Raw genomic sequence first — 25,584 nt, forward strand, 5'->3', positions numbered from 1 at the left:
AGTCAACTTAATGCTTTTCTGTTTGGATATCTGGAGTGAGGGAGCTTAAGACTCTGCCTTCCTCTCAGGCGTTTTTCTTTCTTGGATAGGCAGGGAGATCAAGGAAAGTCTTTCACTGAATAATGTTTCCACTGCTGTCCTGTCTTGTCTGCCTTCCCAGATGAACATGTGATGCCTCTGGACCCAAGATGGAATATGCAGTTTTTGGATATCATTAGAAATTCTATGAACTTCGATACAGAAATGGAACACACAGATCAGCTTCTAATCCTTTTGAAGTCTGTAGCAAATCGGTGGGTTACCAAAAAAGGTGGTGAAAATTGCCTGATGACTGTAATCAGTGATGTATAAATACTTGTGGTATCTGCCAAGTGTGTTTTTTAGGTTTTGAGAGATGTGATCTAAAATGCTAAGCAGAGGTTTCCTACAGGTACTTAAATTCTTTGCTTCCGTTTTCTGTATGTGCAGTCTAAAACCAATCACTTAATATAGGGAGCAGAGGTCCCAGCATTCCATGTAGGCTGGAGTACTTCAAGGACAAACCAGAACTGTGGGGTAAAGCATAAAACAGGCAGAAGCAGCAGTGTGAAATCTCTGACTTAAAACTCAAATAATTGCCCTGCTTTCGGATGTGGACTGCCTTCCTAGTAAGAACAAAATGTACACAGATTTCACAGTTACAGGATAAAGAAGCAGCTGCTCGCATATCCTACAAGTGGTGGTGTTGCATCTGCTTAGTAGCTCGCTACTGTGTCCTTCCTGATGATTGCTGAAGTCAGGGATCTTTTTTATGAAGCTTGCTTCTGCAGAAACCATATTCAAGCAATTAGTTATGCTACACTTGATTCTTGTTTCATAATACAGTGAAATACCAAGTGTCACTTTGTAGTTCACCATTCTTATAAGGCAGAGGCTTTAAAATGGTACTGAATTTCTAACAACTTTATTTTTAATTCAGGGCAGTATTGTTTCTTGACCGAGAAAAAAGAAGCTACACTGAGAAGAATTTGATTACCAGCAAGAAGCCAAGAAATAGCATCTTAAGAATGTCTCTAGATTTCCGTAAAGGTGGGTTGATTTTCACTGTTACTTTTGGTTCTATGGTCAATTTGAAATACGGTTAATTTGCAGCATTATGAATTGTTTACTTTAAACATGGTGTGTCCTGAATGTGTGAAGGAAGTTCGTGTGAATGTAAAGCAGTCAGATGAGTACTAACATGATACGTAACACATTCTTCTAAAATTAGATGTACCGTATGCTACAGCATTTATGTCCAGCCTCTACTAGCTAGCAAGTGCATGTCATTTCTCTCTTAATTATCTAAACTTTAGGAAGATGGTGGAGAGAAATTAGAATTGCATTTTGTCATTAGCTAGTGAGGATAGTCAAGTTCTTCAGTTGTGGTTTTGTTCTAAACCTCCTCCTATTGTTTTATGTAATTAGGATGTTTTCCCCTAAAACAAAGAGGGAACACTTAGTGATGAAGTTAGTATGTTGCATAGAAGCAAAAGATCAATGTTTCCTTCATTCTGGATTTTTTTTTTTATATTAAATGCATAGAGGTAATAGAGAACTGTGCAAATAGCGAAGGAATACTTTTTGTTCCTTTGATTCTTAGATTTTTTTTTTTTTATTTTTTTTTTTCGCCTAGCCACAGAGAGGATCCAGTGATCAGAAATAGACCCTTACTTGTCATGTTATATGGCTGGAATATTGAGTCTCTCCCTTTCTTCCCTTCTTCCCCAAACCTCAGATCCAGGAAGTTACAACTGCCTTCCTCATGCAGTCGTGGTCAACCTTGCTGCTTTCTTTGAACTCTGGGATGCGTTTGCATTTCACTGGGTGAAGTCTACTCAGGTGGCCTTAAGTGATGATGACATGCATGATGTAAGTAGACTTTTCGTAATACAGTTATGGAAGTTATGTGAAATTAGACAATGTGCAGAACGCTATTTTTTAGTTTCAGGGACCATGTAATAAACCCCAGTGTGTCTGTTGGCATTCAGAATTATGCCCGAGACCAGGCAAATTATCACGTTTGTTGCAGTGGCTGTATTTGTGCTCTGTCGTCTTATTTCTTCTGTGTGGAATGTTGGTTTTCAGCCTGCAAATACTCAGGGTGGGAACTACCTTACCTAAATGTACAGACATGGGACCTAGGTATCCATTGTGCCATAGAAGTGCCTGTTTCTCTCCACTGAGGATAAAGGGAGCATCCACATCCGTCTCAGATAAAGATACCTGCACCTGGACAGCTGACAGGCATGTCACAGGGGTGATGCGCTTCTCCCTCTCCCTTTTCAGACCATGAAGATAGTTTTGCTGAAATCTGACAATGAAGTTGTAGACTTGGTGCAGGGATTACTTGGGTTTGACTTGTGTGTTTCCACCTGCCATGCCAGCAGAGCCCTGCAGTATTTTTAGAAAGCACATAGTTGAGCGGTAGTTGTGTGCCACTAAGGATAAAAGCGTTGCCTGATTCTGGAATTAATGGAAGTGACGATGTTTTTGCATTTTATCTTGCTTTTGAAGTACGAAGCGTTCTGTAACATGCAGGGCTGAGCAATGAGAAAATAAACTTTTTTGGCTTTTTGTTAGATTTTATACTGCTTGCTGTGGCGTGACCGGTTCTGGGCAGTCTCTGACACTCTGACAGTGGATTCACCAGGGTTGTCACTTCTGTCTCTGCACTGGCACTGGGTTATGAAACATCTAATCGACAGAATTCCTCAGATGCTTATTGGATCAGACCAGCACAAGTGAGTGGCTTTGATTTGTGTTTCTGTTAAATGGTTGTATAAATTACCCTTTTGTTAGTATTCTAGGTAATTAACATTGTTCGCTGTTAGTATCCAGGTTGTGTTCCATTAGTGATGCGTTTTTAAAACTCAGGTTTCTTAGCGTTGGGCTGCTTCTTGCCCAAACGATCATCGATAAAGTACATAATGGGTAAAAATTAAAGTTAGGTTGCCCCTTTAGTGGAAGGTTAAGAGAAGGGACTTTCCCGAAACTCTTGTGTGTCCTTTTACCTTTTTTTCTCAAATTCTGAGATAACTGTGTGGGCTTTTTTTTTTAATCTCCAAGGGTTTCCAAGGAAATTCAATCTGTTTCACAGCAAATTCAGAGCTGCTTGGCCAATCCTGCTGGTATTTCTGCCAATATGAAGATATTACAGAAGTCTCTAGGAAGACCTCTTCCTTTTAAGGTATTGGTACTCTGTTTGCAAAAACTTTGTATTTCCAGTGATGTCCAAATATGCTTTAGAATAATCATAAAGATTTGTAGCACTTGCTTTCTAGGCCAGCAAAAATACGTTCCTTTTGGACTTTTAAGATTGACTAAAAAAGCAGTATCAGCGTATGTTAATGTACACTTTTTTGTGAAATGTGTCAGTTATCCAGAGAGCATTTCTACTATTAATTGTCCTTTGTATAGATAGCGGTTGCTTAATATGGAGTGATGAACAAACATAAAAATATTACTCATCGTTCTATTCTGGAAATGTGAATATCAGTATGACACTTGCTTATTTAGTGAACATACATCTGTGTATATTAGGCTGTGTACTCCCTTCTGTACAGCATGGGATGAGTCTGCCTTATTACTTACCAAGACAAGGCCCCTTAACTGACAAGTTGGGTTTTTTTTAAGTTATTCCACCAACTGATGTCATTCAATAAAAAAATCTTACAGTAAGATTTTTGTGAAGAATATAAGTTGCTTTTTGAAAGCAGGGCACAAATTGGTGCTTAGTAATTGATGATTAGTAATTAGACCTGGGTTTTTATGACCTTATCTCTCAAAGATACTTAGCTGTTTAAAAATGCGGGTAGTTACTTTGTGAGACTTTAAAGAACATTCAGTGCTCACTGAGAATTTTAGGAGGTTTTTCTAGGCATCCAAATGTATTTAAATTACAGGTGTAAAATGCCAATTTCTTTTAAGTGACAGTAGCTTCTGGCGTTTTTTGTTAGTTTGTGGATTTATTGCCCTTAGTTTAGGTAAATTGCCATGTTGAGGTATTGTTTGTCTGCATGATCTATGTAATTTCTTCATAACGGATAAAAAACCAACTTGACAAGGAGGAATTGTGGCCAACTATTTAAATTTCTGTCTTCCTGCTGTATTGAGTAGGGCTGCAAAAGAATTGTTAAGATGTTGTTGCAGGTTGGTTTACGTATGCTTGTACTTCAGTGGGTGCATGTGAATTTGAAATCTTAGTTCTGACTGCAGTCAGAGATCTTGTTTGTTGTTTTGTTAGCGCTGCTGAAACATTGCCACTTGTTCAAACATGCTTTTTGTGTTTCCAGGATAAACTGGGCATGGAATGTTTTTCTCAGTTAAAAGTTCTCAGCAAACCACTTAATATCTCGGAACTAAGATTGGCCTTTGGAGAAAGTAGATGGCAGGAAAAAATGTGCTGTCTGAAAATTGCTGCCACTGGATGGAAGATGAAGAAAGCGTTGCTGCAAGCTGATGGCCTGATAATTAGAGCAAATCATTTAGAAGATGTTAGTCTGGGTAGGTAACACTGTTGAAGAGCCTAACTGGATGATTTCTGCCCTCTCCATTCTTTCTGTATACAAATGGAAAGGATGTGAAATGTTCACTGGCAAGAAATGGAGTCCATGCATTGATGTGCCTCTTACACTCTGTCAAACAGATCAACTAAAGAATTTTTTGAAAGCTGTACATTCACAACTGAGAGCAGAAGGAGTTATATATGGTCATTCAGAAGAAAGGTTTACTGAAGATACCATCTCCAACCAGGTAGACCCTGCCTTGTTAAACCAGCTGTGCAGTCGGGTTCAGCTGTGGCCTGCAATGGAATACATAGGCATGCTCTGGCAGTACAAACTGACAGCAGATTATGTGGCCAAGGCTTGTGCAAGAAGGTAAGAAGACTGTTGGAGAAAGAAATCCTGCGTTCCTTTCATGGGATTCAGAATCCCTAGCTAAAAGCTGTAACTTTGGTACTTCACATTTGTACGTGGATCTGTGTGTGTGTACATGTATATTAATAAATGTGGCTCTGTGTGTATGCATATATATGTACGTGGTACGCAAATTTGCTTACCTATATTTATATGTAAATATATAAATGCATATATGTATATATAAATGCATATGCACACAGAATTGCCCTTGGGCAGCTATAAAAAGTATCAGCAAAGGAAGTAGTTTAGTGTTACACTGAGGAAGTAGTTTTCTTCTTTTCTAACTTATTATTGATGCAAATATAGGAATGCTGATGTCCAAGCCCCTTGGAATAAGCACATTAGACTCCAGAAATTGCTTTATTAGTGGTAGAATGGATTAGAGGTGGAGGAGAACTAAAACCTTTTATGTGGTAAATGATAGGTAGTATTTTCCTTCTGGAAATACACAGTATTTGCCTTTTAATGAAATAAGAGTCCTTCATGTTAGGAATTAACATGGAGATGTTTATCACCATGTTGGGGGCTACTGTAGAAAGACTGAGTTAGACCTAGTGATGGAGAAAGTACACTAGCATGCTTGCCTCCTTTTGTGTAAACCACGCACATATACTTGTAGTTTAAATTAACATTATTAGTTTAGGAAGTGATTTTTTTTTTAAGGGGCCAAGTGTATTTATTTTTTTATTGTTTACCATTCCTTAAGAGAGCTCTTCATTTACAGATTTCAGTGAAAGCAATTTTTTGTGTAGTGAGACTCCTAGAATTCAGCAAAGTTCTGATTGTCACGAGAATGTAAAGCTGGAAGACAGTTTGTCTCCAAATGTTTTGTACCTTTTGCTGAACATGTAGGTTATAGCTACAGAAGATGCTGCCGCTTCCGCCTTTTGTTGTAGGTAGATTTTGCCAGCTTTGAAGGATGCAGGTGTTTTGAGTATTATTTGAGTGCTTGTTCTTCTCCAGTGTTTAAAATGCTGCCAGTTTGACCTTTCAAGGAGTCTTTGTTACTGTGACTTTGCCTGACGTTATCCATTCATTTTACTATCCAAATTATTTGTTTCATGTGCCCTGCTTAAGCATTACTTAGGTTGCATTTCTTCTACCTGCTACAGGGAGAACTGCAGTCAAGAACTAAGCATATGTTCAGATCTAGTTCAGCTTATAGCTTTTTCTCTGAAGATGACACCAGCTGCTTCTCACCAGCTATCTGGACTGTGGCACTTGTTACACCTTAATGAAGTAAGAACAACTTTTAGTTTAATTAGTCTTGCAGAAGTTTTCAAAAGACTCTTCAAAATAGGTGTATCTCTCTAAGATTTTTGATACACGGTTTTTCTGCCTGTGCCTGGCAATAACTGTTCCTTCTTTTAGTAAGAAAGATTATGAACTATGAGCCTGCAAAAAGCATAATTAAAGTACAATGTTAAAATAGAAATAAAACATGACAAAGTCTTAAATATCATAGTTCTGTATGATCTAGTTTGCTACTATTGTTCCCTTCATCCATCTGTGACCTAATGGAAAACAGGAAATTGACTGAATGGCAGGTGCCTGTTGTATTTATGTATTCAGAGTAATTTTTTGCTGGAAAATACTTGCCTCTGTTCCTGTGACTCTAAATTTTTCTTCTGAGTTGTGTTGCAAACCAAATAGACTGAGACAGTTTGATGCATTTTCTGTAGAGCATTTAATATGTCAGAAAAATTCTGATCTGTTAATATTTAGCTGTGATACGGTGGTGGTTGTGTTCCCACAAAGCTCGGTAAACCAGCAAGTTCACTTTAAATGCTTCAGAGCAGAATGTTGGATAGCTTTATCTGTTTCATGCTGTCAGATAATGCCACCTCGTGTGTTGTAACAAAAGGTTACACAGTCGTAGACTAGAGGCTGTATTCTGAAAACTGGCTCTGTAGACACACTGCCTATTTCACAGACAGGAGGCCGTGCAGACCTTAGGAAGTGCGCTCTTTTTGTTGAGAAGAGATGCAAACAAACACTGTGTAAATTTGAAAAGGATCTTGATACTGAAAAATGGTATCATACTTTTACTTGTGTGTGCGTATGTGCTTGATTCTCTTTTGTTCCCTGTAAATTATTCTCAGCTCTGGGTTTTTTTCTCTCCTTAGATGGCCCCTGAAGAAATGTCTATTCTGTCATCTCAACTAGTTAATGCTGCATTGTCATCCTTTTGGAGTGGTACTTTCACCATGGACCCAGACTACTGGTTGACTTGGAGGCCACTACCTGCAACAGAGGAAAAGAACTTTTCTAAATCCTATATGAACCCTTCTATGAAGGTTTGTCTCTTCTGACCTAATCAAACAACTAGACTGAATACTCTTTTATTAAATAATTCAACAGCTTTCTAAAAATAATACTGTAAGTTCTAGCATAGTCAGTGCAAGTTGCATCTGAAAATCTAACTCTTAATCTCTTAATTTAGGGCCCAGGTATTTTGACCAGAGCCGTTTTCTCAAAGTGCTTCTTTGAAATTCTAACTAGCAGCAGCAAGACAAGCCAGTGGGATGTGAATGGGCTTCCTGTTCTGTCATCATCCCACGTGACACTGGGAGAATGGATGGAGAGGGCACAGCAGCTTCACGAAGTCAGCACAGCTCTGTGGACCAACCTGGCTGTCTCTTCAATAGCAGATTTTAGGTATTAAGACCTCTCTTCCGCATCTACGTTATTTAAGTCGGGCGTGTTACAGAAGCTTGCTTACCATGTGTAAACTTTTCTCATTCCTTTGCCTCCAGACACACAGATGCTAGACTACAAGGAATAATGCTAAGCAGACAACTCTCAGCTCTGGTACATCTGGTTCCAGTGGATCTTCAGGAGGAATTTTTGGAGTGCTGTGAGAAGCTCTACATCAAGGATCCTGTTGCATATGAGTACCTTCTCAAGATACTTAGGAGCATCACTGATCAGGAGTTACTTCCTAAAGAATTCCTGTTTCTCCTGCTCACTTGCTTGCAGCAGTTCTTTGGGGAAGGGTTTAAGGAGTTACCAGAGACAGCTTGGCGAGGAAGCCTCTGGGTGAATATTGGTTTGGTGCAGATCCAGGTGTGGCTTCCACAGACCAGATTTGATCCAGCTGTTAAAAGAGAATACAAGCTCAAGTACTCAAAAGAAGAGGTGAGTGTGGAGCTGAGTTGGCTTTCACCTCTGTAGTGTATAAAATCAATGCAAAGGAGTTTGGCTTGGGTGTTAGGCAAATCTTTGGTCATGATTTTTAAACTATACAGTTAGAATTTCTTTTAATGCCCAAGAGTATAATGTACGTACTTGGTTACCAAAACCAGAACCTCAGAGAATGGTGTATTCTTTCCTTTTTAGTTATACCAGCTGGAGTGTGAATGGAAAACAAATGATTTCTCATCCCAGCTGCATACAGGAAAAAGTATTGAAGATGAAGCAGTCAGCAATTATATTCATCCCCATCTCAGGTAACATCTCAGACGATTAACTCGTCTCTTTTAGATTGGAATTTAGATTGGATGCTTGGGCTCCAAAGCTTTTCTCCACAGCTTTACAATTTTTGCATTCTGTAGAAATAAGTGTTGCTGATTTTAAAGTATCAATTTGCATACTGAGGTGGTAAAGCAAAATACAGAAGCTTTTCTGTTTACTTTCAGTGACTAAGGAATTGGCTGTACACACTTTGTACTGCTGTAAATACAACAATTAAAGCAGTTGCCTTCATATCTTGATAAAATTGAAGCTATGCCCAGAAGTGAAAATAAAGCTGCTGTTCTAAATGATGGTAGCTTCATTAAAATGTGACAATCTTATTAACAAATTGAAATGAAGTGGACTGTGTACCTAATCACTATAACTCTTCAGGGCCTCGACAGATGCCAGTGCTATTTTGCAGAGTTCCTGAACTGATTGTACTGGGTAGAAATCTCTAGTGGTGTAATTTAGCAACAGCCTTTACCTGTGGTGCTGCAGATGAATTAAATAATCTTAGCACATAGAGGACACTGTTGACATGCAGGAATTGTAGCTATTGTTTTGTTGCTGCATTGTTTGTTTTCTTTTTTAATCTGAGGAACTTGAGGAAGAAATTTTAAGAGAACAGAGATTTCTCCTTTGTGCAGGTTTCCAGGTGTTCCTTGTACATGGAGATAAAAACTGGGTGTTATTCATGTTTTTCCACTGCTAAGGGAAGCTTTTGATTTCATTATTCTACACGTAGAGGATCTGATAGTTCTATGCTATTGCTTAAAGAGAATGATAGTCATTGAAAGCAAGTTCTGAATGGCTAAGTTTTACCAATTGATGCCAGTAATACTGCTTCTTCCTTAATGCTCACAGAGCTGTCAGGTAGCAAGCAAAAAAGTAATTGAAGTTTGTTTGAAGTGGTGTGGGAGGAAGAGAAGTACATTTGCATGCTATATGAGTGTCACTTGTTTTTTCCTTATTTGCCGTTTCACACAAACTAGCAGAATATTTCTGATAAATCTTTTTAATATATGTTATGTTTATATATAAACATGTTTATATGAAATATGTTTATGTGTCTAAACTGGTCGATGTTATTTCTTAACAGACTGTTGCATGAAAGAATGCAAAGGTTGAAGGAGCAGATAAGCAGCCTTTCCAGAAAAAAGGCCTTCAGGCCTCCAGCTCCACCATATGATTGCTTATACCAGGAGGCTCACCAGTACATCAACAGCATAGCACGGGTTTCCTCAGTCCAGGATCTTTTAGCCCGCCTTCTACAGTTTCTCCGTGGGCAAAGACCTAAATCACTCCAGGCAATACAAAACCTGTTAAATGAGGAAGCGTCTTGGCAACAATCACACCATCAGTTTAGAAAACACCTGGCAGAGGAGTACGCCGTATTCCCTGACGCCATCGTTCCACTGCAAGCTGCCATCTTACAGTTGCAACATGGCATGCGGTTAGTGGCTGCTGAAGTTTATGCAGTGCTCAAAAGTTTTGTGCGTCCAGCTGATTTCACCAACCTCCTCACTTCTTTGCTGACGTTCCCTTCTGTTGGCCATGCCTTCCCCACTTACTTTGCTCGTGCAGAAATTTTATGCTCGGTGAATTCAGTTGAGGTTCTTCATGGACTTAAAAAGTTTTCGCTGAAGCACTCTGAAGGAGAATCTGAGGGAGCAGAGCAGCCTTGTCCAACTCTGGAACAGCTCCTAGTGAATGCTTTGTTGCATCTTCAATGCCACGTGCTATCCAGAGGAGAGATGGACCAGAAATCTCTGCAGCTTTTTAGACATCTGTGTCAGGTAAGATCTGAATGCCAGTGGCCAGGATTCTTGCACTGAACTACCTTGTCCTCCGTACCAGAAGGACATGGATCTGTTAAAGTGGGTCTAGAGGAGAGCCACAAAAACTGTCAAGGGGCTGGAACACCCCTCCTGTGAAGAAAGGCTGACACAGTTGGGGTTGTTCAGCCGTGAGAAGAGAAGGCTCTGGGGAGGTTTTATTGGGGCTTTTCATATATAAAGAGGGCTCATAACAAGGACAGAAAGAGACTTTTTACCAAGGCTTGTAGGGATATAGGACAAGACCAATGGTTTTAAACTGAAAGAGGGAAGATTTAGATTAGATATTAGGAGGAAGTTCTTCACTATGAGGGTGGTGAGGCACTGGCACAGGTTGCCCAGAGCAGCTGTGGCTGCCCCCTCCCTGGCAGTGTTCAAGGCCAGGTTGGATGGGGCTTTGAGCAGCCTGGTCTGGTGGAAAGTGTCCCTGCCCATGGCAGGGGAGATGGAACTGGGTGATCTCTGGAGGTCCCTTCCAACTAAAGCCATTCTATGATTATACCTTGATAATTGTCAGTATAATGTTCTTAAAATTTTCTTTTTTTTCCAATTAATTGAAAAAAGATGACTTTAACATAATCTAAAATACTGGATTAACTTGTTTGCATTAAAATCATAGCCTGTCCTGGTTACCAAAGATTTTATAAAAAAAAACCCTGACAAAACCCAAAACCACACAAAAACCCCAAACTTTGTAAATTTTTTTTTTAAGTAAAATGGTTAAGAAAGGAGATTAGAACCTTGGCCAAGCACTCTGTTGCATACTGGGTTTTGTGCTTTTTCCTCATTGGCTTGTTGAGAGATCAATTCACAAATTTCCTTCAAGTTAGATGGCTTTGATTTATACTGTTGTAGGTGTAGAGGCAGAAAAAGGCGAAGATGATAGATGCTGCCCCTTTGATGAAATACAAGGTGATTTTAAACATTAACTTGTGTAAAAGCATGCTGCTTTGTGTGTCCCTAGGCAATTATAAATGAATGGGACGAACAGGAACGCCGTGCCCAAGAGCAGGAGGCAATGGAACGCAGTCTATACAGATACAGAAGTAAAAGTCATGGGAAAGGACGGAGTGAGGAAGAAGAGGAGGAAAAAGAATTTAGGAGGAGATTTCCTCTTCATGATAAGGTAACAGCTGTAACTCTGTAAAGAAACACAAAAATTATGTCTGAAGTAGCTCCTGAAAATACGTACTATAAGTAAAACGAGATGAGGAACGAAACAGTTTTTCCTTCAGCTAAAAGAAAAATGTGGGGTGGACTTTGATAGGTACTGAGTACTGTGCTCTTAGTTTGTTACCTTCTGGTTATAGAAAGGTTTTTGCAATTACTTTCCCACTTGAACCATACTGTGTTTGGGTGAATAATCCCAGGTTATGTAGCTGAATGACAATGTAATTAGTTATTTGTTGTAACATTCTGGAATTTGATTCATTTAGCAAGGAAGGTCATCTGAGGTTTTATTACCTGTGAAGAAGGCTGATTTCCTTGATTAAATAAAGCTGTGAGGTTTTCTCAAATTTAACTGGCCTGCATTACTGGACGGCTTTTGAAGTGTCTCCACTGAGCAATGCTATGCAGTACAGAAATCCGTGAGACAAGCGTGTCATTGTGGTGATGGGATGTAACAGTTCAGGTCATCAAGCAACCAGACAGCTTTGGGGTGGTTTATCAGCAGATGCGACTGCTGCTGCTTTTTCTGAAAGAGTTTGAGTTGGCAGCAGCAGCTCAGGGATCGCTGTACTGCACTCTTGCCTGCTGTGGTTATGCTCTTAAGTGTTCTGTTCCGGACTGACACCTGAGCTGTGAGGCGGGCAGCGTACCTATGCAGTGCCAGCTCCAAATCACTAGCATGTTGTTGCAATGCCAAAAAGTGCAAAAAGGGAGACGGGGAGGGGAGGCATTAAAGGAAGAGATTAAAATTGGCTTTGAATTATCATGTGACTTGCAGGACTTTGAAGATATCACAGCTCAGCCAAGCCTGGAAGAAAAAATGGAAACCGAAGATCCACTGGAAGACCAACTGGAAGTTGATAGAGCCCTTTTGTCCCAGAGCTCTATGCAGACAGTAATGATGGTTCATCAACAGCTGTGCTTAAACTTTGCTCGATCCCTGTGGTATCAACAGAGTCTGCCTTCTTATCAAGCCAAACATTATTTTAGTACATTTATTTCTTGCTATCAGACTGGCGCATGCCTCGTGTCGCGATTCTATCCTTTAATTGGTAAGATTACTAGCAATATTTTAGATGTGCAGGTTTAGCTTTGTAATGATTTGTTTCAAATTAATTTTATAGCAGGTCGTGAATCGGACGTATAATGGGAAAAATCCACAAAACCAAATTTTCTTTTTCCAAAGAATTTGCCCCATGTTCAGGATTGTCTTGGTGGAATGCTTTGATTTTTATTCTTTTACGGATTCTTTTTTTAAATTCTATTTGTTAATATATATGACCAAGACAGCTTAAGAATAAATTGAATACTCTACTGAGTAAAATTTTGATCACTTGGATCTGCATGATCCTGTGGAAGATGATGCACTTGTAGACATTTCCCAGAAGGAAAACATGCAATTAAGTTCGTAAAAGAATTGGGGGGAAAAAAAAACCTTCATCTGTTCAACTGAAAAAAAGAATTAATAGCATGTATGATGTCTTCCTTTTTTTGCTTCTTAGGTGCCGAAATGAATGATAGTCTTTTGGGAAGCCAACTCTTAGTTAGCACTCTTCTTCACAATACCTTTTTTGAGGAATTAACTTCAGAACTTGTGCTGCAGCAAGACGGCCCGTATGACTTCTACCAGCATCCTAATATTCAGCAAGTCCGACAGTGCCAACCTGTACTTGATAATTTTGCTAAAGAAGTGAATGGGCTCCTGCAGGAATGGCCAGAGCATCCCGTACTTGTGCAGGTAAAAACACCTCAACAGCTGTTTGGGGGAAAACTGGAGCATTTCAGAATTGCATTTATGTGTGAATATGTGTGTAGATATGGGTAGACATATGCATGCATACCCTTGCCTAGATGTTGTCGATATTACTCATGCAGATGTTTTGAAGTTGTGCCTGTTTCTTCTTAAGAGGTATTAGCTGTTATTAGCTGTCCTGTTTTAGTTACGAAATGTTAAGTGGTGTTGACTGCCTACTCTGATCTTACAGCTATAAGCAATCTCAGCCTGCCATACCTCAAAGATTATTGAGGTCTTGTGCTGTTTGGGCTCCTGTTGTGGTTTGTTTTTTTTTTTTTCCTCAAAATGCTTTCTTTCATCATGCTTTAAAATTGCTATCTTTGGTCCCACTGTTTGGGCCTGTGTGGCCCTCAGGTTGTATTCCTCAGAGTAATGCAAAAAACTCGGAATCAATTTGAACTCTTTGCATTAAGTCATTTGTGCTCCTTTACCCAAATGCGCTGGCCTTCACTGTCCTACTGGTGATCTTAGACTAAAATGAGGAAGCAGTTTAAAATTTTATTCTCATCTCTTGCAGGGGAAGGTTATGCTAATACAAAGTAGCTTAGCTTCGTGACTGCTGCTGTTGAAGATCAGTTACTATAGGTTGAACATTTGTCTTTTATTCTGCAGCTGTTAGTTGTGATGGACAGAATCAGGAGTTTTCCACTCTCTAGTCCTCTCTCAAAGTTCCTGAATGGCTTGGAAATTCTTCTTGCAAAGGCACAGGTAAGAAAAGAGCTAAGGGGAAACTTTTATTTTCTCTTATGTTTCCTTACTTGTATTGGTACCTTGATAAAAACACCTGAAAGCTGTCTGCTTGCTGGGATTTGGGGAAGTGAACTTGCTCCATGCTGTGAGTTTAAGGAGTAGGAACTTAATCCAGAGTAGTGCATGAGTCTTGCCATGGAAAGACTTAATTTCTGGCATTGTATAAACGGGAAATTTTTTATTTTTTTAATTTATTTTCAGGACTGGGAGGAAAATGCTAGTCGAGCTTTGTCCTTGAGAAGACATCTTGACTTGGTCACACAACTGATTATTCAGTGGCGTAGATTGGAGTTGAAGTAAGAGCTGTCCTTCCCTACTGCTTTTTCTTAGATACTGTAAGCTTCCGTCTCTGTACAGAGACACATTCCTGTGCAGAATGGACTCAATCATGGAAGGTGCTTCTGTGTGTACGTGTGTAGCTGTCCTAGTAACAATGTGGGCGGAAAAAACCCAAGGTTGCAGCTGTTCTGGCTCAGAATGAGCATGTCCCTCCCATGGTGACCCTATGTATATGCCTCAGGAGGAGTTAGGAGCAGGACAGATGACTACAGTGCTTCATCCTAATATTTTCTCTGTGTTCTCCTGGTATCATTGTAGGGTTCACTGAGCCTGCAGTGGTTTGTCTATTTAACAACCCTCATGAAATTTTCCGTAAAAATTATTGTCCAGCTTCCTCTTACGACCGTGTAAAATTTTTACATCCACGATTTGCCATGATCAGGAATCCCACAAGTCTACCTCAAGTTTTGTGAAAAGAAACTGTTGAACCTGTCTCTGTCTGGTTTTGTTTTACCATCCCTGGTTCCTGCATTTCTCCTCTCATGTTTAATAACAGTGGCAAAGCAGTTGATCTTCAAGAGCTGAGTATATTAAGCGTATGTGTAGATTATTCCATCCTGTGAAATTTTTCTTTAGTTTAATAGAAACAGAGAATAAAGTTTGTGTTGTTTTGGGGCCCAAGCTACCCCAAATATTTTTGCTTTATTTTTTTCTTCTCTTCCCTTCTTTATTGTTTCCAGTTGCTGGTCAGTAAGTTTGGACAATATTATGAAGCAGCATGTGGAGAAATCCACGAAGCACTGGTTCTCAATCTATCAGATGGTTGAGAAGTATGTTCAAGAACAGACAGAGGCAAGCACAGAAGGTAAGCGCTGAATGTGTGATACAGCAATTACTAAGGATGCATATGTAAGGTCCTAAATGCCAGAGTTTGACAGTGCACTTTCAGGTGTCGTTCTCATACCCTTTGCCCTACAATAAATTCCATGACTGTATAAGGTCTTCCATATAGAGTGAGCTTTGCTTGGTATTTATTTCTTGGAATGTCTCACAGGGCTGCCATTGCAGGTCACGTAAAGAAAAGATGCCTAAAAGAAAGCAGAACTGCGGTAACTATATGTCATGCACATACAAACATTCCAAGCAGACTGGGAGGTAGGAGGCCTCCATCTGCAGCTGGAGAAGGCACCTCTTTTTTTTTTTTTAACTGCACAAAGCATAATTCGTATCCCAGCTGAAGTGCTTTTGACATTCTGTGTAAAGCCTAAAGAGTTCTTACAGTGAGTGTGTTTTGGTACGTACTGTTCCTAGCAAATCCGTCTGCAGTTGTTCACATTACGTAAAATAGGGGAAAGAATATAGCTCTCAGTCCCTTGCCTCCCCAAAATTTAATGAAATTGCAAAGATGAAAGTAGCATCCTCTGGCATGAAGCAGGGTTCTTCCAGTCTCATAGCTAATTAATGCACTTACTTGATGAGCTTCATATCCTTGGGCTATTTTACATCTCTAAGTGGACAGCATGTCTTTTTCCATAGGTAATGCTCTAAAGATACTGTATTCTCTGCCAGATTCTTCCAACGTCTATTTCTGTCCTGATGATTTTGAGGACTTGAGGAACTGGCAGTGACTAATTCATAGTATGGCTCATCATGACCAAAAAAGCCATTCATTCATAGAAAATAGCAAGTGTTCTTTAAATACTTGATGTGCTCTGAAATTGGACGTGTAGCTGGCCTCCTCGGTCACTAGCTTACTGCTGCCTCTTGTCCCATCTCCCTTCTTCCAGTGTGTTGTTTGTTGGTTTTAATTATTATTGAATTAGAATTCTTCCCTCCTGCTCCTTTCCTAATAGAGACCTGATATTTAGTTGGACGTTTACAAAGAGCAGCCATTTTCATATAGAGGGGTTTTTGTTTGTTTTCTCCCCCTTCCCTTCTAAATTTCTGGTGCAATGTTCAGAAACTGAACAAATGGATCTGAAAACGCTGGTCAGCACCCTACAAGCTTTCATGGAAGGATCCACGCTGGGAGAGTTTCATGTACGGCTTCAAGCACTCCTGGTTTTCCACTGTCATGTCTTGCTGATGCCTCAAGTAGCAGAAAAGGGTAAGTTGTGTGCATTATGTGTGTTGAGTCATCTTTGCAATAACCTGACCACCAAGTATTCACGACTTTCCAAAGAGATCACTAAGCTCATAAATATAACACAAGCCTGTGCTGCTGTTTTTCCCATTTTCATGAAGAATACGGTTGGTCCGTTCAACCCATCTTCTGGTGTTGCTAAGCTTCACAATTACCAAAAAAAAAAACCAAAAAAAACAAAAACAAAAACAAAAAAAAAAAGGGATGCATTTCTCCTCTTGACACTGAAGAATGTTGTGTTTTAAAAGAAGCTTGTTGTTGTCTGTCCCTTCCAGACGTTCTGTGCAGCATCCTGTGGAATCTATACAATTATTATAAGCAGTTTTCAGAGTGTGTTGAGGCCAGAATCACTGAACTTCGTCAACCTATAGAAAAGGAACTTAAGGTAAAAGGAAGCTTTGCTCAGACAATATGTTGATCTAATCAAAGGAACAGTGGAACAGATATTTATTTGAATTTGTGTATAATAGCTCTGTGGGCCCCTGAAATCCCTACTATACTTCACATTGTCTTTGGCAAGAATTTATTTTTGAGGTGAGAGGGTTGGTTGAAGTCTTTACTGTTTGGTCAGTCCTATTTAGCCGTGGAGGTTTCTGCCTGGTAGTGAAGCTCCTTTGGATTTCACAGCATTTGGCTGTGCAGCAGTTTTAGTGTAAACACATATATTACTAGAGTAAGATGCCTATGCAATAATTTGCTCACTTACTGAAATGTCTTGGATTTTGAGATCAACAGATCATCGTAGCTGATCAGCTTTGAAGATCGTCTTTTATATGCAAGTTCTTTACTGCATTTGTATAAGTAAACCCATTGATTATTTTTATTTTTTTTTTTTTTTTTTTCCCCTCCTGATAGGAATTTGTGAAAATTTCGAAGTGGAACGATGTCAGCTTCTGGGCTATAAAACAATCAGTTGAAAAAATACGCAGGTAACTCGGAGCTTGCAGTTAAGCTCCGTATTTGGAATCTTCCTTTTAGATGATTTCTCTGATGTTGAATTTGAATGCAAGAATGTGTCTTCTGCTCATAATACAGTGGAAGCATTTATTTCCAGTAGCTGAGAGATTTCCAGGACTATAAAACTCAGTGACAGTGTTGCTTTCCTTTGGTAATTAGGACCCTCTTTAAATTCATGAAGAAGTTTGAAGCTGTGCTGGGTGAGCCATGTCGTCCTGCCTTGGTGGAAATTGGTAAGGAAGAGCAGCTGGACTGCTTGCAAAAGCAGGAAGAATCTGAGAACAAAGAGACCAAAGTTCAGAGGCTAAACAACGCATTAAGAAAAACTCTGTCTGCTAGAACAGATGTTGCCAAGGTGACTGTGTTCTTTATTCTAAGTGTGGGAAGGATATTTTCTCTGTTCTCATCTATATGTTGCTTTTCACTGATTTATGCAGAAAAATCTTATGTAAGTGTCAAATCGGTTGAATATATCGCCAACTTTTTGGTCTTACTTGTGTTCAGTGTTATGAAACACTGCAGATGGGTAGGAATGCAGCACGGAAAGACAAGCATGTTCTGTATTGATTTGGCATGATATCTGTGCTCTAATATGGAGCTGGTAGCAACTTGGTAGCAAATCTCCAAGTTGCTTGCATATTGTATGCAGCAATTTTAGTTCTCCACTAGTGCAGTAACATGCACTGGGAGTTGAAATTATTATTATCTTTTTTTTTTTTTTCTAAACAAGGACCCAGACAGATGATCATGTAGTTGTAGGATTGGTGCGTAAAGTTCTGATTAAATATAAAATTACCTTGAGCTTGGATCCTGATGGGGAAATGCACTACTTCGTCATAAACTTGCTGTTGGCTGACAGCTTGTGTACTGCGAACGTTTGCCTTGGACTGGCTGATAGGTGGTAAATCCTACTCCACAGCACCACAGTCTAATGTCTCTCTAACTAAGTTGTTCAGCTCAGGGAAGTGGTCAACTAATTTTCTTCCTGAAACAGAATCCTATTCACATCCATTAGTTATTAATAAGATGCAAGGAGATGATCGTAACTCATCAGAATTTGGGGTTGAGTGGGGAATGCTCAGTTACTCTTGGCTTCCAAGGCTTTATTCTGTTTCTTCAGACCAGGCAGGTGGCTGATCTTGCTCTGTCCTGTGACAGGAGGGTGGAGGGAGGAGGCAGAAATCTGATGCAAATCTAATGTGTTTGGTTGTGGGTTTGGTTTGTTGGTTGGTGGTTTGTTTGCAAGTCTGTTACTCATAATTAACAGCGTTGTTGGTTTCCCTTCTTGCAGTTTCGTATTGTTTTCAATATGTCAGTGCTGAAACGTTCAAAGGATCACCTGGGCATGTTTTGGGGTTTCAGATGAATGCAGAATTTAGCCCTTGTTTTTGCAGTGATTTATTCTTAATGGTCAAATAAGACAGCTTTGAGTTATGTGTGTATAATTGGATGGTCTTTTTCATTTTTTTTCTCAGGGGGCACTCCCAGAAGAATGTCAGGATGGCATTATGTTTCATGCAGAATCTCTTCAGTATCGTCTGCCTAAGCTTACTAAAAAAATGAAGAAAATGTGTACAGCAGTTACAGAAAATAATTCATTCTTAAGTCTGGTGGAAAATCTTGACGAGTTCACAGGTTAAGTATTGCTGTGATTTCCATACCATAATTGACCTCTGTAACATAAATGGAACAAATAGGGAGAAAGTGTAGATATGCAGTCCCCTTCCCAGACTATCTTCCCGTGGCTGCTTTGTGTACATTTAATTTTCACGTCCCTTACCTTTCTCTGCTGTCTTCTGTACAGGTGGTATCATTGTTTCTGTAGTTGAACTGCAAAATTTAACATTTGATCAGACAGCAGATAAGGAGAAGCAGAAATCTGAGGCAAAGCATATTCAGATGCAGAAGCAACGGGCTTTGTCAGATCTCTTTAAAAGCCTTGCTAAAACAGGTGAGCTTTAAATAAAATTGTGCTTGGTTTAAAAGTAGAAGTTCTTAAGTATTTTACCATTTTTGCCAATACATCTAAACCCACTATAATACTGCGTTCTTGAAGTCATTGAGCCACTAATACGTAGAATCATTTCAGTCCCTCTCTTTCTCTTTGTCTGTTGACTACGAGGCCTCATGTGTTGGCCCTTTCCAATAACTTCTGTTCTTCTTACATTCCATTTGATAGATCATAGCATGATTAGGTTAGAAAAGATGTCTAAGATCATCAGGTTCAACCATCAACCCAACACCACCATGACCACTAAACCGTGTCCCAAAGTGCCCCGTCAACACGTTTTTTGAACACCTCCAGGGATGGTGACTCCACCACTTCCCTGGGCAGCCTGGTCCAGTGCTTGAGCGCTCTTTCAGTAAAGAAATTTTTCCTAATACCCAACAACGGTAGCTTTTCTGAAGCAGAAATCTACTTTATCTCCAGTCAGGAGTCACTGCCCAGTTTTTAGAAACGAGGGAAGCTCATTATTTTGTATCCATTCTCTGATCCAGAACTGAAATTAGTTAGCTCGTTTGAATGAGAGCCCATCTCTTAATTGGCAGACCAGCAGAGGTCAGATTGGCAGAGGTGTGGTTGAGCCATGGAGACTGAATGTTCTGTTGATGGGTATCATTGGAGGCACCCTGTTCAGCAGCCCAGTCTCCATTGTTCCCCTTCCTAGTCTTAAGGTAAAGAACTTACCCAAACTGTTAATTGTTGCCTTTTCCTTCAGTGTTATGTTAAATTATTCACCAGCTGTCCTTAGTCACAGAGTGGTTCAGAAAGTAGGCAGTCTTGTTAAATAAACAGCTGTCTGACAGCACTCTGCCAAGTCATAGCCAGAAATAGAGATTAATGTAACTTCACCAATTTTTTTTCTTCTTTTTTTGAAGAGAGTTTAGTGTTTTGATGCTTCTCTTGGAAGCCATAGCTTCTGTCCTGCAGAGATCCTAACTACCTCTGTCTCTCAAAATAAAATAAAATTCTGTTCAGAAATTTGTTGGAATTTTGATTCCAATTCTACAACCAATTGGTTGCAGAAAGAAGCTCGGAAAGAAGTTCCGAGAAGGCATCATTTTGATAACAAACTATCTCAAAGTGTCACAGCACTTGGAAAATAATTGAAAACCGGAACATCCTAAATGCTTTCTGGGAGGCAGGAGGGGGCTTCGGTTGTAGTTTTGAGTGTTTGTAGTTCGTGCTGCTTAAATGAGTTGATGTGTGTACTGAGATTAAGGTCCTTTGGTATTTAGATGACTGCAAACACGGATGAATCAAAGTGGGAGGTTTCCAGCATGTGCACTTTTCCTGTGATGGGCATTTTTTGCACCCACTGGTGCCGAAGGGATATCTGCCATTGCTGCCCTGTGAAGTTTGTGCTGGGGTAATGGCATACTGTGATGATTTAATTACACGTGGGATTTGATTTTTTTTTTTTTTTTTTTTACTGGGCTCTGGCTTTGATTTCAGGTGGCACCCTTACCTTCCTCATTCATGAGCTTTCTCATGTTTTAAAAATGAGTTGATGATCCCTAACTCAGCTTTCTTAAAGGTCAGGAGGAGTGGAAATTGTTGCTCTTGACACTTATTCTCCATTTTATTTGGAAAAATGGCAGCGTAACCTAGATAATTAATGAGTATTTATTACAGGCTTTGTTCAGGATACTTTGAAAGGAGAGTTTTAATTGGCTTGAGAGAAATGAGCATGTTTAATCCAGTTTTAAAAATAGCTGAAATAGCAGCCTTGAGACTGAGTTTTAAGAGCATATAGCTGTAACTTTCTCAAGCTATAGCCTGCCTTACAGGTTCAAGGCTTTTTTTTTTATCTATTGGCAACCACCAGTAACCACCTTTATACGTGCAGGTCTATGTTTGTCTTAGTTCAATAGTGTTCCTCAGCTATGTTCAGCTGAAGAGAGCTAAGCTACGTGTGTTCTTACATTACAAAAATTGCGATATGTACAAAGACCTGTCAAAATCAGGCAGGATCAGGAAAAAAAACTACATCAGAAGGTTTTATACCTTAATACCAACTGTATGAGTGGCATTTTTCATGTAAAAGAATGAGGGCATAAAAGGATGTGTGTTCAAATGTCATTCCAGGTTTGTCATACCGGAAAGGTCTTTCTTGGTCGCGTTCAAAAGACTATCATGAAATACTCTACCTACGTCCGCTGGACTTGCGTAGTGCATTAGGTGTAGTAAACCGTACGCATGAACTGGATGCCACGTATGTACACAGTATTTCTAACCCTTAGATTGTATGAATTGCAGCTGTAACATACAGAATTTACTGCATGTGCGTTTAGACTGGAATTTCTGTCACTTAAGATTTTTAGATACTCCTTTTGCTCACCCCCTGTTACTTTTCAGTTTGAAAATCCTGTACTGGCACATACAACTGGGATGTGTTGGGCTTGGTTTTTTTATTTGCCCTTTTGACATCTATACTCGCAGTTTCATTGTTACTGTGAATTAGATTTCAATTAACCCTCCACTTCCCAGCTCTGCCTGGGACCCTTTGCAGCATCATATTAGAATGCAGACTGCTAATGATTTTGTTACAGATGAGTTGTAATCTACAGGGATTAGTTAATTGTTTAGTCTTCTTTGACTGATGGGGTATTTCAGGAGAAAATACGTAGACTTCAAAGTGGGCAATTCTGGAAGAACCTGCCTAGAGGAAAGATGTTCTTTTAGATGTTTATCTGTTTTTCCAGCAGTGAGTGATTTTTGTCATTGAGACATGCTGGTTACTGGCCTCAGGTGTAAGGGTTTAGTTGAGAATATCTTTCATCAAGGCCAAAATAAAGGCTTCCTTATCAAGCTGGATTTAGCTGCATGAAAGAAAAATATCTCTAATTAAGTGAGATTTTGCTGCTCTTGCTTAGGGTTTCCTTAGGGTTTATTTTAAAAATTAAATGTTTTCCTAAGGCTAGAATACTTGTGGAGAAAAAGAAGAATCATGAGATCAATGCATTTGCAAAATAACAAATTGTAAGCAAATTTGTTAGGTCGAAGAGCTGACCTCATGGTTCCGGTGTGCTGAGGTACTGAAATTGCATACCTTTCTAGTATCAGACTTTTTTGTGCTCTGTCAGGTTGCTGACAGAGATTTCTTCTGCCTGGGATGGATGCCAGAAGTACTTCTATCGGTCTCTCGCACGCCACTGTAGACTTCAGACAGCGTTATTAGCGCCTGCCAAGGTAAAACATGGAAGCAAAAATAGAAATCCTACTTCTGTTAATTTTATTTTACTGTCTTGGACTGAAATACTCTAGTAGTAAAAAGGTGATGTGAGATCATGTTGTGTTCTGTAATGGGATAAAGATATGATATTTTGGGGCCAATCATTAAATGCAGTGTTTTAAAACCTGTTGGTTTATGACTGAACAGTATCACTTTAGTGAACTAAATCAATAATCTGTTAAACGTACAGTATCTTTCATCCCAAAAGATCCCAAATTGCTGCTTTTTGTGCAAGAAGGAGACTCCCAAAATGCTGAATCAAAGCTTGTTAGGGAAACAAAACCAGGATTAGTTGTTGCTCATGAAAAAAACAGTCAAGGTTCATAATTGGACATAACTGGAGTCTTTGTCTAACACAAAAAGTGCTGATACATTTCTTTGCTTGAAAATCGGTCTAAAATCAGTAGAAGGAACAAATAAGTTCTGCTGAATCAGTACCGCTTTTCCAGTATTCCAGGAAAAACGGATCTTGTCCAGGCGCTGCTTTTCTCACTGTGATTCACCCCTTGTTTTACGCCATGATTTTGGCAAATGTCACGGCTGGCAGTACCGTAAATAGTGGAACATAGCTGAGATCAGTTTTTCTCTGTTATGAACATTTATTTCAAGCTTTAAAATGGGATCCTTTCTAATGAGAGGAGTGAAAGTAAATGTCAGTAAATCTGGTAAAATGAGTTGTGGAAGTGGTTTTAGCAATGGTCATGAATATAAACATTTAGGTTGATATCTCTTTTGATCTTAGTCGTCATTTATTTAAGATAGCGTTACTATTGGGACGGAATTCCTGATAAGAATTTTGTGCAGTGGAGTGCAGTTTAATATGACTGATGTTGTAGAAGCTACTTGAAAATCAAATTTGTGGGCAGGGTATGTGGAAGATGCAAAAAATTAAAGATGGGGAGACTGTAATAACTATAAATTGTGTCTGCATTTTAAGACTTGTTCAATTAAACCATAACCTTTTGGCCTGCCCAGTGATATGAAGTGGAGGCACAGAGAATGTTGTCTGTTTATTCATCTAACTGTTCCCTCCTGCTTTTTCTGTATCTGTTTTCTTTAGGATATTGGCCTAGGTAGCATCGAACGATGCAAAGGATTCACTGCACACCTCATGCAGATGCTTGTAAGACAGAGACAATCTCTTACTGCGTTGACAGAACAGTGGATCTTACTGAGGTATTTTGTGTTTTCCAAAATCTAACTGTTGCTGAGGAGTTTGTCAGTAAGCAATTCACTTCAAGAAAAATGCAAAATAAGGTAGAAGAAAATAAAATTCTTCCCCCTACTTCCCCATTTCTCTCCTTTCCTCAATTAAGCTGAGATGGAAAAGATTTTTTAAGAGACTGGGGGGGACAGGTAAAAAAAAGCTATTGGATATTGTTCATCCTGTCATTGCAGCCAGTATTTTGGAATCAAAATAATTTGGGAAAAACAAGTTAGGCGTACATGAAGACCATAAAATAATTACTGTAGTTAATTACGAAGTTAATCTACAGATTGTTAAATCTCTCTCGTTTGGTACTGGCCTAAGTTAATTTTGGCTGTGTTCGAATTGTTTGCTTTATCTGGAGCAAATAAACGATCTGGATGGCACTTTGAGCCAATATGAAGAAACCTCAACAGCTTAAAAAGAAAAATTCTGGAAAGGTGGGAGATCTAGATCTTGTGTCAGAACTGTAAAAGGAAAAGTGTATAGCAAATCTTTCTCACTTGATGGGATTTTTTTCACTCCATTGCTTGGCTCATCAGTTTCACTGCAAACTGCACTGTTCTTCTGTCTGTGCTCATCGCTATTGGAATCCAGAAGTTGGGAAAGGAGCTATTGCCTTTGTACAGGGAAGGAAATCTAGGCTGGGGATTAGTGGTGCAAAACTTAGGTTAACCCTGGGAAACTTGGAAAAAACAAACAAAAACCACCCCAACAAAACAAACAGAAGCCCAGACCACAAAACCACAATTTTACAGTTGCAGGAATAGTAAAACTTCTAAGACACTTACCTGCATTGTTGGGACATTCATTGAGAATCAGATTAATCATTTGTTATGAGCTGACTCATAACTGTAATAACACAGCACTTCAGAGAATGAAGATATGTTAGAATCTAATTAGCATTTGTAATGGAGGAAAATTAATAATATTTGAATACCAGGCCAGGAGTGTAAGGATTGTTTGAAAACATAGTGTAGATGCTGAGAAATCTCGTAAAGCCCTGTTTTCAGGACAACTCAAACATATGCAATGCAGAGAAGAATTCAACAATTAAGAAAACCTCTTTTTTTTAAAACAAAACAAAACTATAATTTTAATTTTTCCAGAAAAAGTTTGACTTACACTGAGTTCATATTATTTAGAGCTTTTATGAACTTGGTCTAAAGGCTGAGTTTTCAAAAAGAAGCAATTGTAACTTTCCCTTCTTTCTTCTTAACCAGGAACCTCCTGAGTTGTATACAAGAGATAGATTCGAGGTTGACTGCTGACAGAGAATATAATGTAGCATTTCCTCCTCAAGACAGTATTCAAGGCTGGACTGACAAACTGCAGCAACTTTCCATGCAGTGTGTGATGGTTCTCGAGGAGCTATCTTGGTTTATGCAATGCTGCCCAAAAGAAGAGTTAACAAAGTGCAGTGACGATGACAGGACAAATGTCAAAACAAACATTTTTCAGAGTTCAGGACCTGAAATGGGAAATGTTTTTACGGGAATACCGGACCTAATTCCTTCAGAGCTAAAATACCTGACTCCAGTGACAATTGAGCAACTGCCTCCTGGATGCAGGATGAGAAATAAGGATCAGTTATGGCTGCAGGTAGCTACGCAGTTGACTGCAATGCTGGCAAATGTGAAGGCAATGAAAGCTGAAGTGGACAAAATAAGACAACAGTCATGTGAGACCTTGTTTTATTCCTGGTGAGTTCTACATATGCATAAAATTGAATCTCGGAATGTTGTATGTTCATGTAAGGTGTGTGAAGTCATCTTGAAAATGTTTGCCTATGCATCTCTTGAAAAGTGTGTTCTG

General features: G+C 39.3%; 1 protein-coding gene across 1 annotated transcript in view; it reads left to right on the forward strand.

The window, feature by feature from the left end:
• MDN1 (midasin AAA ATPase 1) overlaps positions 1-25,584 on the forward strand; it is a 101,640-nt gene that overhangs the window by 56,532 nt on the left and 19,524 nt on the right. The window contains exons 51-79 of the mRNA XM_086460460.1: positions 161-293; positions 959-1,068; positions 1,757-1,890; positions 2,602-2,762; positions 3,088-3,208; positions 4,314-4,524; positions 4,667-4,898; positions 6,053-6,179; positions 7,067-7,237; positions 7,384-7,598; positions 7,697-8,078; positions 8,280-8,389; positions 9,496-10,192; positions 11,196-11,357; positions 12,180-12,453; positions 12,904-13,139; positions 13,809-13,904; positions 14,148-14,242; positions 14,966-15,090; positions 16,186-16,332; positions 16,644-16,753; positions 17,224-17,297; positions 17,485-17,680; positions 18,801-18,960; positions 19,130-19,276; positions 21,416-21,542; positions 22,414-22,519; positions 23,623-23,738; positions 24,993-25,472. Of these exons, the coding sequence (XP_086316586.1) occupies positions 161-293; positions 959-1,068; positions 1,757-1,890; positions 2,602-2,762; positions 3,088-3,208; positions 4,314-4,524; positions 4,667-4,898; positions 6,053-6,179; positions 7,067-7,237; positions 7,384-7,598; positions 7,697-8,078; positions 8,280-8,389; positions 9,496-10,192; positions 11,196-11,357; positions 12,180-12,453; positions 12,904-13,139; positions 13,809-13,904; positions 14,148-14,242; positions 14,966-15,090; positions 16,186-16,332; positions 16,644-16,753; positions 17,224-17,297; positions 17,485-17,680; positions 18,801-18,960; positions 19,130-19,276; positions 21,416-21,542; positions 22,414-22,519; positions 23,623-23,738; positions 24,993-25,472 (5,455 nt within the window). The remainder of the gene's footprint in view (positions 1-160; positions 294-958; positions 1,069-1,756; positions 1,891-2,601; positions 2,763-3,087; positions 3,209-4,313; positions 4,525-4,666; positions 4,899-6,052; positions 6,180-7,066; positions 7,238-7,383; positions 7,599-7,696; positions 8,079-8,279; positions 8,390-9,495; positions 10,193-11,195; positions 11,358-12,179; positions 12,454-12,903; positions 13,140-13,808; positions 13,905-14,147; positions 14,243-14,965; positions 15,091-16,185; positions 16,333-16,643; positions 16,754-17,223; positions 17,298-17,484; positions 17,681-18,800; positions 18,961-19,129; positions 19,277-21,415; positions 21,543-22,413; positions 22,520-23,622; positions 23,739-24,992; positions 25,473-25,584) is intronic.

This window comes from Leptosomus discolor, chromosome 2 (genome assembly GCF_034619465.1).
Source record: "Leptosomus discolor isolate bLepDis1 chromosome 2, bLepDis1.hap2, whole genome shotgun sequence".
Lineage (NCBI taxonomy): Eukaryota > Metazoa > Chordata > Aves > Leptosomiformes > Leptosomidae > Leptosomus > Leptosomus discolor.